The 14201-nt window shown below is 37.1% G+C and overlaps 1 protein-coding gene across 1 annotated transcript in view; it reads left to right on the forward strand.

Annotated features, from left to right (window-relative positions):
* Nucleotides 1-14201, forward strand: part of CDK15 (cyclin dependent kinase 15) — a 97004-nt gene that overhangs the window by 36149 nt on the left and 46654 nt on the right. The window contains exons 9-10 of the mRNA XM_019635615.1: nucleotides 7161-7254; nucleotides 13817-13880. Coding sequence (XP_019491160.1) covers nucleotides 7161-7254; nucleotides 13817-13880 — 158 coding nt within the window. The remainder of the gene's footprint in view (nucleotides 1-7160; nucleotides 7255-13816; nucleotides 13881-14201) is intronic.

Consider the following 14201-nt stretch of genomic DNA (forward strand, 5'->3'; position numbering starts at 1 on the left):
ACACCAACATGGGCCAGTGAAGCAACATCCTCCACAACGCAACTGAAGAACAAAAGAACAGCAACTTGTCTGTTCCCCTCCCCCAACTCCTCAATAAAATCTTAGGGGGGAAAAAAAAAGAAGAAGAATGTATAGTCTCTGAATTGTTGGGTACAGGCTTTTACAAATGTTAAAAAACTCATGGTTGTTAATTGTGTTATCCAAATCTTCTTTATATCATTTTGGTCTGTTTAACCTTTCAAGGAAAGGTGCGTTGAAATTGTTTGCTATATTGTTGATTTGTCATAATTCTATCCCTTTTTGCTTTATTTACTTTGAAGCTATTTTCATTAAGTGCAAATAAATTTAAAACTGTTCATTATTCCTTCATGCACTTTAGATCTTACTTTTGGAATAATTTTTCTTTTCTTTTGAGGTAAATCTTTTAGAATTTTCTTAGTGTAGGCCTGTTGTTAGCAAACTCTGTTTTTTGTTTCTTAAGATAAACTCTAATTGTTGAAAGGTAGCGTTGCTCAGGATGTAATTCTAGATAGTTATTTTCTCTCAGAACTTTGAAGATATCATTCCCTTGCTTTGCCTTCCATTGTTGCTGTTGTGAAATTTGCTTTTAGCCTAATTGTACAGAAATTCTCTTTTAGCCTTTTGTCTTTCTTTTGAAGGTGATCTCTCATTCTCTCTGTTTCTCTTTGCCTTTGCTATTATACAGCTTTCACTATAAGGTATCAAATGTGGATTTCTTTATACTTACCCTGCTTGGTATATATTGTGCTTCTTCCAATTATGAGTTCATATGTTTCATTAGCCATTTTCTCTTGAATGTTGCCTCTCTTCTCTTCTCTCATTCTTGAGCTCCAATGAAAGATTATTAGACCACATCTTCCTATTATCCATAGCTCTTATCTTCTCTTTCATATTTTCTGTCTCCTTAATTTTTCTGTGCTGCATTCTGGGTAATTTATTCCTGAGACTTGGCCTGGGTCACCAAGCCCAGTTTTTTAAGTCTCTCCTAAACTATGCATCCCTTACCTTTTTACTGCATATACAAGTATATATATTATTCCATTGATAAGTGCTTCATTAATTTAACCATGAATAATGATGACACAAAATAAAATTCAATTTTAAATTAAAATTGTTGTCATTACTCTTACTCATTCCATCATTATTGTTGTTTGCCCAGTAAAACTCAAAAAGTAATGTAGAAATAAAATAGTTTGCATCTTCCATTGAGTTTACTGTATTTGTTCACACTTTACCTAATTGTTAGATATTGGGTGTTTACATTGGAATGCCTCACCCCCCATTTTCCCCCCCTTTTCAGAGTGATAAGAGAGGCAGTGAATAGGGAGAAGATTGACAAAGGAATAAAAGGGGGGGAAAGTCCTATTCTGCTAAGCCATGCAACTCCATAGAGTTCAAACTGAATGCCTTTTAGGAGGCAGATGACAGGGGTGGGCATTAGAGTCTTTGTCTTAAAGAAACTAATTATAACATGGTAGTGCAAGAGCCTCTTATTCACAACCAGCCCTGGTAGCAGCAGGGTCAGTGGGAGGTCCAGAATAAGTGGTTAGATTTTGGAAAATCTATAAGTAGGCCATATTAGTTATTCCCAGCATTTACAACCAATGTTCTCTAATCCCGCAACATCTGTCTCTGCTACCTTTTCAGACCTTAAAAGATTCCATTAGCAACTTCAGTGCAAAAAACAATGTTTTAGGATGATTACACTGTTTTGTTTTTACTTTTTCATGTTGCATTTAGATTTACATAACATAAAATCTACCATTTTAGCATTTCAAATGTACAATTCAGTGCCATTGAGTACGTTCACATTGTTGTGTAACCATCATCATTATCTGTTCTCAGAACCTACCATCATCCTAAACTAAAACTCTGTACCCATTAAACAATACTCCCTATTACTCCCTCTCCTCAGCCCCTGGTAACCACCAATCTAATTTCTGTCTCTATAATTTGACTATTCTAGGTACCTCATATAAGTGGAATCACACAATATTTGTCCTTCTGTATCTGGTTTATTTCACTTGCTATAATGTTTTCAAGGTTAATCCATGTTGTGATAAACAGGGTTTTAAAAAAGAATTATTTTGGTACACAAAGTCATCTATTCAAAATTGACTTCAGGGGGCCGGCTGAGTGGCTCAGTTGGTTAAGAGCTCGCTAAAGAGTGGGAGCTCTGAGCAACAGTGGTTCGATTCCCAGCCCGAGGTGAGCTGCTGCTGAGCTGCCAATAGGCGGCAGGATGGCTCAGCTAAAAAACAAAAAAACAAAAAAACAAAAATTGACTTCAGGCAGTGCTGGCTTTAGGACAACAGAAAGTTGTCCTTGCCTGAGAGGTTGCAGATCTCTCACTGCAAACTTCCAGATATAAAGAGTGGCCCAGGTAAAAGCAAATGGAAATGTCATGTCACTGACACCAGAATTATGTTGTTCTGAATTAATTTCAACAGTTAAAAATGAAATACTGATTCATTTCTCTCAATAACATTTTTATATGCTCCTTGCACCTCCAAAACCCCAAAACTCCTGAGATGGTTTATTTCCCCAGTGATTGCCTAAGGAATTTGAGGAATCTTTTTCTCTCTTATGGGAGAATTTGTTCATGCTCAGAATAGAGAAGAGGTTAGGAAGAAGGCCAGAAAAAGCAGAAACCATGTAAGCTGTTTCCTCTAACTTGATTGAAGAACCACAGTTGGTGCAATAAAATGGCCCAGTGCATCTCTCCTTTCTGGAAAGATTCACTGTTTGATGCCATCAGGTCTTTTTTTCCTAGCATGTGAAGTTCCCCTTCATCTACATGGCCTGCCTCAAGGGTATCTCCACAGAGCAGAAATCCTCTGAGAAGCCTAAAGATATGTAGGGTAAGAAGAGCCATAGGAATAAAGACTTAAGAACAAAACAGAAATAAAAAGGAATAGGAGCTGGTTCCCTATCTGGACCTGAATGTTCAGAATATTTAAAATGTTTGCTTAAGACTAGTCTGAGGTGGGCAACATAGATGATAGCCACATGACTTGTTTAAGAAGCAAATGAAAACTATAAAAGCCACATGACTTGTTTATGAAGTAAATAAAAAAAACAGTTCTGAAGAACAAATACAAAAATAGAAAGATGAATTGTATAGTTTTTAAAGAACAATGCTTACACCTAGACAACATCTTTTGTCTTTCAAACTTAGGGAGCATAGACTTACTTTCTTACGAGCGCATTGATATTTATGGTACTTACAGGTATTCCAGGTACTAAAAGAGAATTGATTTAGGAATTTTGTTTGTCTTGTAAGTGTTCTAAGTACATGCATGTATGCACACACTATATATTATAACTTTAGACTCTAGGTTTGTTTGGTGAGAAAAGTTTTAACCCTACTCCTTAAGTGAAGCTTAAAAAGGAAGACTCAAGAGAATGCCTATATGGCACCAATACAAATGCAAATGGAGAATTTTAACCAAATATTAGCATTTTATTCCGTAACACAAACATCTTGCGTTACTTTGTAGTACTTGCACAATGGCCTTAATGTCCAGCTTTCTCCAGTATATTTTACATACTTTTGTACACCTTCCCAGAGGAGCAGAAGATGAAGGTCACTAAGCAATTGGGTAAGAAAGGGACTCCCTTCTTGGTTCCCTACAGCCATTAGGTAGTATGAAAAAATATGAAAAGGCAACAAGCTTTTTATAAACAATGAAAGCTTTTTTGAGGGGAAGGGGAAAAAATGGACTACAGATTTAAACCTAGCAACGATTATGGTTCCGAACCTTGTTTAAAATGACCTCAGGCCTCCTAGTGGTTTGTGAGTGCCTGAGGGTTCTGGAAGGCGTGAGGGTACGGAATAGAGGGTTGGTTCAATTTTCAAAACCCAGCACATTTCCATTTCTATTTCTTATCAGTTAAAAACAATTACATATATGTTAATGCACTCACGCACATACATATATGTGTATATAGTTGTATTTCTTTTTTCACTTCAAAATGAAATGGTTTGTGGCTTTTCAAGTACATACAGAGAGAGCATGAGGGGCGGTGGGTGGAGACTGTTTGATGATATTCACCAACTCAGTTTCTGAGTTGGCTGATCATGTAGTTGACCATTGCTGACAACCAGGATGATTTTTAACCATTTGATAGTTTTCCATCACTTTTATTCTTCTCCACTTATTGTTTAATTTACGCTTTTTATATCTGTTGCTTTAAAGACAAGAAGCAAAAAGACCATGCATCTTTAAAGACAAGCTAATGAGAAGATTTAAAATGTCAACAGCTGGGCCGGCCCAGTGGCATGTTGGTTAAGAGTTGGCTTGGGAAGTCCAGCTCTAAGCAGCAGAACCCCGGTTTGGGTCCTACATGAGTTTGGGTCCTACATGACACTGCGCCCTCTACAGCTAAGATGGTGAACAACAGCTCGACCTGGAGCTGGGCTGCTGTAAGTCAATGGCAACGGTGTAGGCTGCAGTGGGGCTGGCTGGCAGTGGGCGTGAGCTGCCGTGAGATGCCATGAGCCTCCATGAACGGCTGTCCAATGGCCGGCGAAAGACTGCCTCACCCAGGAAGAGTGCAATGATAATACCAACAAGGACCAGTGAAACGAGTCCTCCACAACTAGACTGAAGGACAAAAGGACAGCAACTTGTCTGTTCCCTTCCCTCAATTCCCCAATAAAATCTTTTAAAAAATTTAATAAAATAAAATAAAATGACAATTCTAAAAATTTACCTCAAGATACTATTCACCAGATTCTTAAGTTACATTTGTGTGATCAAAAGTCTTGTATCACATATCAAGATGTCTCTTGTACATGAAAAATCAGCAAAAAGTAAACATGGTAGCCATTATATCCAAATTGGCTTTTTAAAATTGGGGATAAAAACAACCTGCTGTTTGAGTGGGGGGGAAATCTGCTTGCAAAACTCAGCCTGATACTATATCTATATCTATCTATCTATCTATCTATATATATATATATATATGAATAAATCAGTTGGTTATTTTAAATGCAAACCAACTATTACCTCATGAAAGCAGTTTTTTTGTCTCTTTTGACACTATAAGGTGCAAATAAATTTCAAGTTTTTAAGAATATATATAGTCTGTCCCCAAACAAGACACAAGATAAAAATAATTCTTAAACTTGTTTATCAAGAAATCTGCTTTCTTGGGTCGGCTAAGTGGCTCAGTTGATTAAGAGTTGTCTTAAGAGCGTGAGCTCTGAGCAACAGGGCCACTGGTTCGATTCCCACATGGGCCAGTGACACTGTGCCCAGGCTGAGCTGTTGCTGAGCTGCCAACAGGTGGCAAGATGGCTCAGCTGTATAACAACAAGATTGCCTGTTCGATGGTGGGCTACGCCCACCCATAACTAAGACTGAACTCGGCACCTTGAGCTGAGCTGCCTCCTGGATGGCTCAGTGGATAGAGTGTGCACTCTTAACAACAAGGCTGCTGGTTCAACTCCTGCATGAGATAGTGGCTACGCCATCCGCAACTATGATTGAACACAGCACCCTGAGCTTAGAGACCACAAGCTGCCGACAGGAAGCGAGATGGCAACTGGTGCCCTCCACAACGAAGATTGAAGAACAGAAACTTGGCTGGTCCCCTTCCCCAATTCCCCAACACTGATCCCCTCCCCCTGTTCCCCAATAAAATCTTTTTAAAAAAGAAATCTGCTTTCTTGTACACAATCAATTTAAAGTAAATTAAATAACATGTATCTCCAGTCAGATGGGAAAAGTAAAATTTATCATATGTAATAAATACATATGAATAATAATTAAAGACCATATTTAAATGAATATTTAATAATATGATGATCTATAATTAAATGTTTTACTTAAATATCCTTCTTTATCATGCCACACAAAAAATGTCAAGATGATTAAGAGCGTTTGCAAAATTACATCTTATCGTGAAAGAGATTTAGAGTCAAAGTATAGGACCATGGGGATAATCTCTGTGATCTGTCACCAGAACCATTTTTATCACTCAAAAGACTTATAAAAATAAAAATGTGCATTATTAGCAAAATAAATATTACTCCTTGCTATGCCTCAGGAATTACCCTCCAGTTTGACTACATAGGAAAAAAAAAACTTGTATTTTACCCTACTTAATCCATTTTAACATGCACATTCTTGGTGCACCTTAAATCAGCATGCATCTGACAGTCAATAGCATCTTACAATAGCCATCAGCCAGGCTGCAGTTGTGACTATAGTTACCATTGCACATATGTGAACATCAAACGCGCCAGCATCAAAACTTGCAGAATGGCCGTCAGTGACTTGGAAGAAAGTCTTGCAGACAGGAGAGCTTTTCTTTTTTTTTCTTTCTTTCTTTCTTTTTTTTAACCCCTAGGAACCAATTGGTGGTGGAAAGAGAATGAATCAAACATGTTTGGCAACATTCTTTAAGCAGGAGTCAAAAGTAGGCTAACGCTATGTAATTGCAAGGTCAGCTTAGGAGATCAGCACCAATGACTCGTAGTTCTTTAATGGATTATTTTAAGACATGCTGTGTCATCAAACTCCTGATATAGAGGACGATACCATGGATAAACACAGACATCAAAGAGTCTGAGTCAAATGCTGAATGTGAAAAAGTTTTAGGAGTACTTAAACCAATTTCTTTCACTTAATGGTCCGTTTTTTGCATGTACAAGTATGACATATGATAAAATGATCTAATTAAATGTATAACAGCCCTTTCAATAAGTATAAAAGAAATGATATGATCATGTCATAGTTTAACTTGCAGGTATTTTGTTTCTTAATAGCACATAACATAATGGTGCCTCTTACAATGATACCATCTTAGATTCAGTGAAAGAGAGTGTTCATTTTGGAGATGCAGTACTTTCCCTTCTTCTCATAAAATGGATAGTTAATGAACTTGAATGAGTTAAAATGTTTGCTAACTACACTGTGCTTCTAAATGCTGGTTGCATTCCATTTTAACAGAGCTGAAGGCTCTTCTTATTTTTTAGTTGAGAAGGGACTTTTGTTGCCCAAGACTTTAAGAGCATGTGGCTCTATTTAGCTGACCTCAAAATATTTCTTGGGAGAAGAAATGCTATTAATTCAGTTTTGCATGTATGGTTTTCTTGAAAGTGTTGGATTGACTCTTGTTTCCTTTGCTAGGGGTGCAGGCTGCATCTTTATTGAAATGTTCCAGGGTCAACCTTTGTTTCCTGGGGTTTCCAACATCCTTGAACAGCTGGAGAAGATCTGGGAGGTAAGAGAAGAATTCCTGTTAGGAAGAAGAAATACCTGCATTTCAAACTTTGAGCCAAATTTGCCTTAGAGACGGATGACGCAGTCCATCTGCTTTGAGATATTAAGACATATATTAAGGTTGTGGAAACTGTGGTATTTGCCACAGGTATAATAAGCACCTTGGAAATGAGTGGTCAGAAAACCTCCGGTTGTCCTGTAGCAGCCCATGAATCTACCTGCTCTCTATGATTATTGTCTCAATCTCCCAGGGCAATTTCTGCTATTACTGCTTAAACATTTTTCTGCCTTGCCACCCCCAGCTCTAATTCTACCATATATTTGGCCCTGGATCTTTATCAACTGAAGACAAGACACTAAATTTTCATAGAACCCCAATAAAAACAAAGGCTTACATGTTAGTGTGAGAGAAGTATGGTATTTATCATGCTTCTCCAAAACCAGATTCCTAAGGTGTCAACGTGCTTTTGTGTGTGTGGTTCCATCTCTTTATTCATTATTTAACCCTCCTCATTTGTACCATGATGTACTTCATTTTTATGTCCCTTGTAGCTTCTGTGGCATGGTAGTCATCTATATAGTTCTCTCTCTCTCTCTCTCTCTCTCTCTCTCTCTCTCTCTCTCTCTCTCTCTCTCTCTCTCTCACAGTGATTTTTTAAATTGTAGTAAAATATATGTAAAATTTACCATTCTAACCATTTTAAGTGTACAGTTTGTAAGCATTAAATACATTCACATTGTTGTGCAACCATCACCACCATTCACTTCCAAAACTATTTCATCATCCCAAGCAGAAGTTCTGTACCCATTAAACAATAACTCTCCATCTTCCCTCCTCCCAGCCCCTGGTAACCTCTCATCTACTTTCTGTCTCTATGAATTTGTTTATTCTAGGTATCTCATATTAGTGGAATCATATGGCATTTGTCCTCTATGTCTGGCTTAACATTTTCAGTTAGCATGACATTTTCAAGCTTCATCCATGTTGTAGCATGTTTTAAAGTGCTTTAAACTGAGTGTTTGTTTTTTTTAATCACTTTTTTTATCCTGGATCCTGCTTCCTTTTAAGTCTGCTTGCTTTAAGCAAGCATCTGGAGCACTCTTGCTAACTGCTTCTTGGGGCAGGTATCTTGGGAAATATAGCCAGAGTGGGGTTTTTGTGTGCAGGTGAGAAAACTTCTCTCAAGCTCCATTACAATTTTGATTTAGTAGCCCTGAACTTTTGCCTGTCCAGAAATGAAATAAGATTTTCATTTTCAAATGGCATTTCCACTTTGGAGTCCTTCATTTATTAAAAAATTAAGTTGAGTTTATCTTTAATACACACATAAAGGTGGTGAGGAAAACTCCTTAGGGAATATTGGGGGAAATGGAAAAGAATTAATTGCCAGTGTATGGAGGGTCATTGGCTCACAACTATGAAGAAATTCTATGCAAATCAGTCTAGTGCTATAGATTCATGACCCAGAAGACATTGTCTTCTTATGGCTAAAATAAAATGTGCTTTGAGAAATTAAAACATTTTATAGAGATTAATGACTGCCATTAAAATTTTCTTTTGGAAACATGGGGGTTATAATGGGAGGACATAGGAAAAATTGGGAAGCATTCACAAACTAAGAAAACATTTTTCAAACCAAAAGATGTTTTTCTCCAAACTCCCCTGCAAAACAAATAAATACTATCTTCAAACAGCATCATTGGGTGCCATAACATCATCTAAGCTGGAGGCAACCTAATGTAATAATGACTTTGGAGTTGTAAGACCTGGTTTGAATTCTAGCCACTTTCTAGCTAAAAGAATGTGGGCAAGGGGCCGGCTGAGTGGCTCAGTTGGTTAAGAGCTCGCTCAAGAGTTTGAGCTCTGAGCAACAGCAGTTCGAGTCCAGCCCGAGCTGAGCAGCCGCTGAGCTGCCAACAGGTAGCAGGATGGCTCAGCTGAAAAAAAAAAAAAGAAGAAGAATGTGGGCAAGTTATATAATCCCTCTCAGCTTCAGTTTCCACATTTGTTAAATGGGGCTAGTGATAATGACTTTTCCATAAGTGAGAATTCTATAAGATCAAATGTATAACAAGCACCATGCACCAAAAATGCTCAGTAAATGTTTGCTACCTTCCTCCTCATATAAATTATTATTGTAGAGATATTTCAATAACCTCAGGCTAAAAAGCATTTCCTGACACATAACCTAATTGTTCTTCTGCTTAGTATTACTTCTTGTCCACAAATAGAGGAAGCACAGTTAGCACTATCTAAACTTGACCCTGCAATGACCTTAACACATTTGAAGAGTATTTCCAAGTCATTTCATCAGGAAGCAGCACTTTTTGGATACTCACCATATAAAATACTCTACAAGATCTTGTAAGAAGTTGCAAGGCATGGAAAAAAAGGAAAGAATAAGAAAAATGAATAGTCTGTGCTCAAGTGTTCAGTCTAGGTGGGGTGAAGGATGAAGTATATGTAAATACATGTGAAACAAACATAAATTGTGCATGTATGTGAAAGGATGTGTGTGTAGACAGTTGATGTAAATTGTAATATTGAAATAAAATGAGTTATTAGGATATTTGAAAAGTTATGAAAACTGATTTTTTATATTACATACTATCTTGAAATAATCGCAGTCATTTTGCAGCTCTTGTATTTAGCACAATATTTAGAAATCATAAAACAGGAAGAATGAGCTAGACATTTCCCAGTACCCGATGGCTTTCTAGCTATTGGTTCAAGTTTCCAAGACTGGCCCTGATGACTCACACTGGCCATCTTTAGATGTTTTAGTTAATTCAGTAAATGAAAGAATTTGGACTTGAATCTGGACATAGAATGCCAAAACATGAGTGATGTAGCAAAAACAAACATGTCTTAACAAATCAGTTTTACAGGTCCTATTCAGGAAGCCATGTTCATTTCCACCATTATCCTTATCACACTGCAGTCAATCAAAGGGACTTTATTTTGACATTTATGACAACTCATTACAAATTTAAAACAAGTAAATATATTAGAAAGAACACTGGCCTGCATTCAGGAGGCATGAGCACTAAACCCAGCTCTCACTTCAAGTTATGAGCTAGAGTAAGTTGTATAACTGGCCTCTCCGGGTTTCCAGTGTCTTAAATGTTACAGATGCTCCTCGACTTATGACAGAAGTTGAAAATATTGTAAGTTGAACCATACTAAGTTGGGGACCACCTGTATTTGATTTTCTGACTTAATGAAGTTGTGACTTCTTTCAACAAAGTGTAAAGGGAATATTGTAGCTCCCATTATTTTAAATCATAACAGTCATCTCTGTTTAGTAGGTTTTCTCCCCAGATAGTTATTTCTCAAGTATGTCAACTTACATAGCTCATTGTTGACTTTCAATCTATACTGATCAAGGAGATGGTTCCATATTGCTTAGCCATCCTTTGGGGCATCAGGAAGTCAGGTTCATTAGACCTCATTTTCCCTCTTGGTCCTGTTGAAGGAGGTAGAGACCATAGTTTTGTTATCACATCTGTAGTTCCACACTCTGAGGACAAAGTGAAAAATCACCATATTCAGCACTGTGTTGTCTTTAGTACCACTACATCTCAAGCAGGTTAGAAATTTAAACATTTACAAATAGCTCTTGAATTTGTTTCACTAAATGTGGTCTTCACAAATGAAAATAAGAAATTTATTTTCAGTTCTATGATATTGGATGTAGGAATGGCTTCTTTGAAAGCAGTGTGTCCATTCTAAATCTTCCAATCTCTAACCACAACCTTCCTCTATATTTATCCTGAGAGCTCACTCTTAGGAATAAAGACATAATGAGAAGTCCTGAATCTGTCTTTTACCATCTTTATGAAATACGTGTGTGTGTGTGTGTGTGTGTGTGTGTGTGTGTGTGTTCACATCTGAATAGCTGTCACTGCTTTTTGATCAATTTTTTAGAAATCTAATTCTTTCAATAAGTGTTTTTAGCAAATAATCCCAATGCAGTTCTAAAATCAAAATAAAATAAACTACGCAGACTTTAAATACATTAATCAAAATGCCTTCAGTTTCCATTCCAACAAAGGCAGAAAACAGCCCCTGCAGCCCACTGTGGTTTCAAATATAGCACTCACTAGCTGCCTTTTAAGAGCCTTCAGGGAGGGAATAAATCAACAATTTTTGGTTTTCAATTTCCCAGACAGTGAACTGAAGATTTACTAATTTTCTCAAGTGAAAAGGAATTCAATAAATTTCAAATAGAAATGAGCATCAAATTTCCAAATAAAGGATGCTGAATTTTTGTTTAAACTTTTAAAATCGCAAGCTTAAAGCTTTTAGCATAATATTTAAAAATTATTGGTATCCATTTTGTTGGCTTTGATTAAACAATACAAAGTAACCAATAATTCTGGTAATGTTCACCTTAGAAAAAATATGGATATGGTCATTATTTATTTCCTTTATTGCTTTCTCTTCATTATTTTTGCTTTTTTTTCATTGTGTTTTGCCAGTCAATGGAACATGTATGGGTACATATGGATCACACCCACTTGTTTACATGCATATCTGTGCAAATACATAAGATGGTAGGTTAAAAAGGAAGAATTAGCTACCCATCCTCTGGACCTTTTCTACAAAGAAAGAATTAGTCCAGTTGGTTTTCTAAAATGGATTCAAGGATTCTTAGTGTTCCCTTAGGCTCAGAGCGGTTGATAGGAAAAGCTCATAATCCTCTCAGTAGCTTTTCAGTTTGTTTAGGGAATTGATCAAAGAAAGAAGATTTTACTGGGTGGCATGATTTTATATATATATATATATATACATATTTCATATATATATTTCATATATATATTTATGAATAGTACTACAGTGTCTTTTGTTTGAGGACAAGCTTAACAAGCACCACAAAGTTTACCTCTGAGCTAGAGTCCTATCAGCAAACTGGTAGATATTAAGATTCTAGATTCCTCATTGATTATTATCAGTCAATTGTTGGGCAATTAACTTCCTACCATAACAATTAGGCTGGCATCTATATACCGCTTTTTACAAATGAATTCACTAGACTCTACAAGAGATGCTTCTAAAGAGAGATATATTGAGATAATACTTCTAAGAAGAGTTATATTGTAGTCGCGTAATAAAAGCTACTAATATTTCACAAAAACAATGTTATTGTAGCTTCCAGATTAACTGACATTAGGCTTTTATGATTATCTTAAAAGATTGGTAAGATGATACCTATAAGGGAACTCACAGAAACAGCACCACCCCAAATCTGAAATATTTTGACTTTGGACTCCAAAAGACTTTTGTTTTCATATTAATTCAAAACTAGAGTTTCAGTTTGGTAATCCAAAGTATAAGTAAACTCTTCATGTGTTGTTGTTACGATTATGATCAAGTAATGTTGTTACTATAATCCACCAGTTAAAAACCAAATACCATATTCCAAGCTGCTGGGCCACAGAAAAAAACAAGCAGATGAGATAAATTTGGTAGAAAGGAATAGAGTTAGGTTTAGGACCATTTTTAGCCAACATTCCACTGCCTAAAGGTCAGTCATCTGAACCCTTTTTAATTTGAGCTCATCGTGGAACAGCTGAATGTCCATGTTGAGGCATAATTTAATAAGCTGTCAAGTACCTTCTGGGGTGTGTGTGTGTGTGTGTGTGTGTGTGTGTGTGTGTGTGTGTGTGTTTGCTCACCTGATGTAGGCAAATGACAGTAACTCCTGCTTCTTTATATCCCAACTCCTAACATAGTATCCAAATGTGTATGGTGGTCATGCAATTGACATTTAGTGATAAGAATATGGTCTTAAGCAAGGCTGTGTGATCTGCCTCAGAAAAACAAGTGAGTTAGTGAAGATATAGGCTCAGGACCTATATTAAGATTCTCTAAAAAAAATAGAACCAATAGGATATATAGAGATATATGGGGAAGATTTATTATGGGTATTGGTTCATGCTATTATGGAGGCTGAGATATGCCATGTGCAAGCTGGAGAACCAGAAAAGCCAGTGGTATAATTCAGTCTGAGACCAAAGGCCTGAGAACTGAAGAGGCTGCTGGTGGTGAGTCCCAGAGTCTGAAAGCCTGAGAACCAAGATCTCTGATGTCTGAGGGCAGGCAAAGATGGATATCCCAGTTCAAGAAGAGAAAGAAAATTTGTCCTTTCTCCACCTTTTTGTTCTATTTGGGGCCTCAGGGGATTAGATGATGCCTGACTTCATTGGTGAGACTGGATCTCTTTACTCAGTCTATTGATTCAAATACTAATCTCTTCTGGAAACGCCCTCACAGACACACCCAGAAACAATGTTGTACCAGCTATCTGGGCATCCCTGAGCCCAATCAAGTTGACACATAAAATAAACCATCACAGGACCATAGGAATATACTACAGTTTTGCCCATGAAACTACAAACATGGAACCACTGAAGTTTCTTTCCTGTATACATTAGCAGGTATAATGTGACCTATATCTATTTCTTCCCTGTTCCTCTCTGATCTGTCCTTCATGTCTTCATACCTGGTTCATCCACCTTGTCTTCCCCTCATTTTTCTGTCTTTCTTTGGCTTTATATAGGTGTTGGGAGTCCCTACAGAGGATACCTGGCCTGGAGTTTCCAAATTACCTAACTACAACCCAGGTAATATTGATTTGACCTTCTGAATGCTCTGAGAATTAGCAGTGTGTGGGATTTGGCTACACAGTGTGTCCTTCTTTTTTTTGTTGACTCAATAGTGAAGATAGGTCTAGAGTCTAGACACATTTTTAGATTCATGTATTCCTTGACTACCGTATTTGCCGGCGTATAAGACGACTGGGCGTATAAGACAACCCCCTAACATTTCCACTCAAAATACAGAGTTTGTTATATGGTCGGCTGTGTGCGATTTTGCGAGTGTGGTAAAATCGCATAACAGCAAAATCGCATAACAGCCGAGCATACACCCAGCAGTGCTGCTGA

This window comes from Hipposideros armiger, unplaced genomic scaffold, assembly GCF_001890085.2.
Source record: "Hipposideros armiger isolate ML-2016 unplaced genomic scaffold, ASM189008v1 scaffold_23, whole genome shotgun sequence".
Classification (NCBI taxonomy): domain Eukaryota; kingdom Metazoa; phylum Chordata; class Mammalia; order Chiroptera; family Hipposideridae; genus Hipposideros; species Hipposideros armiger.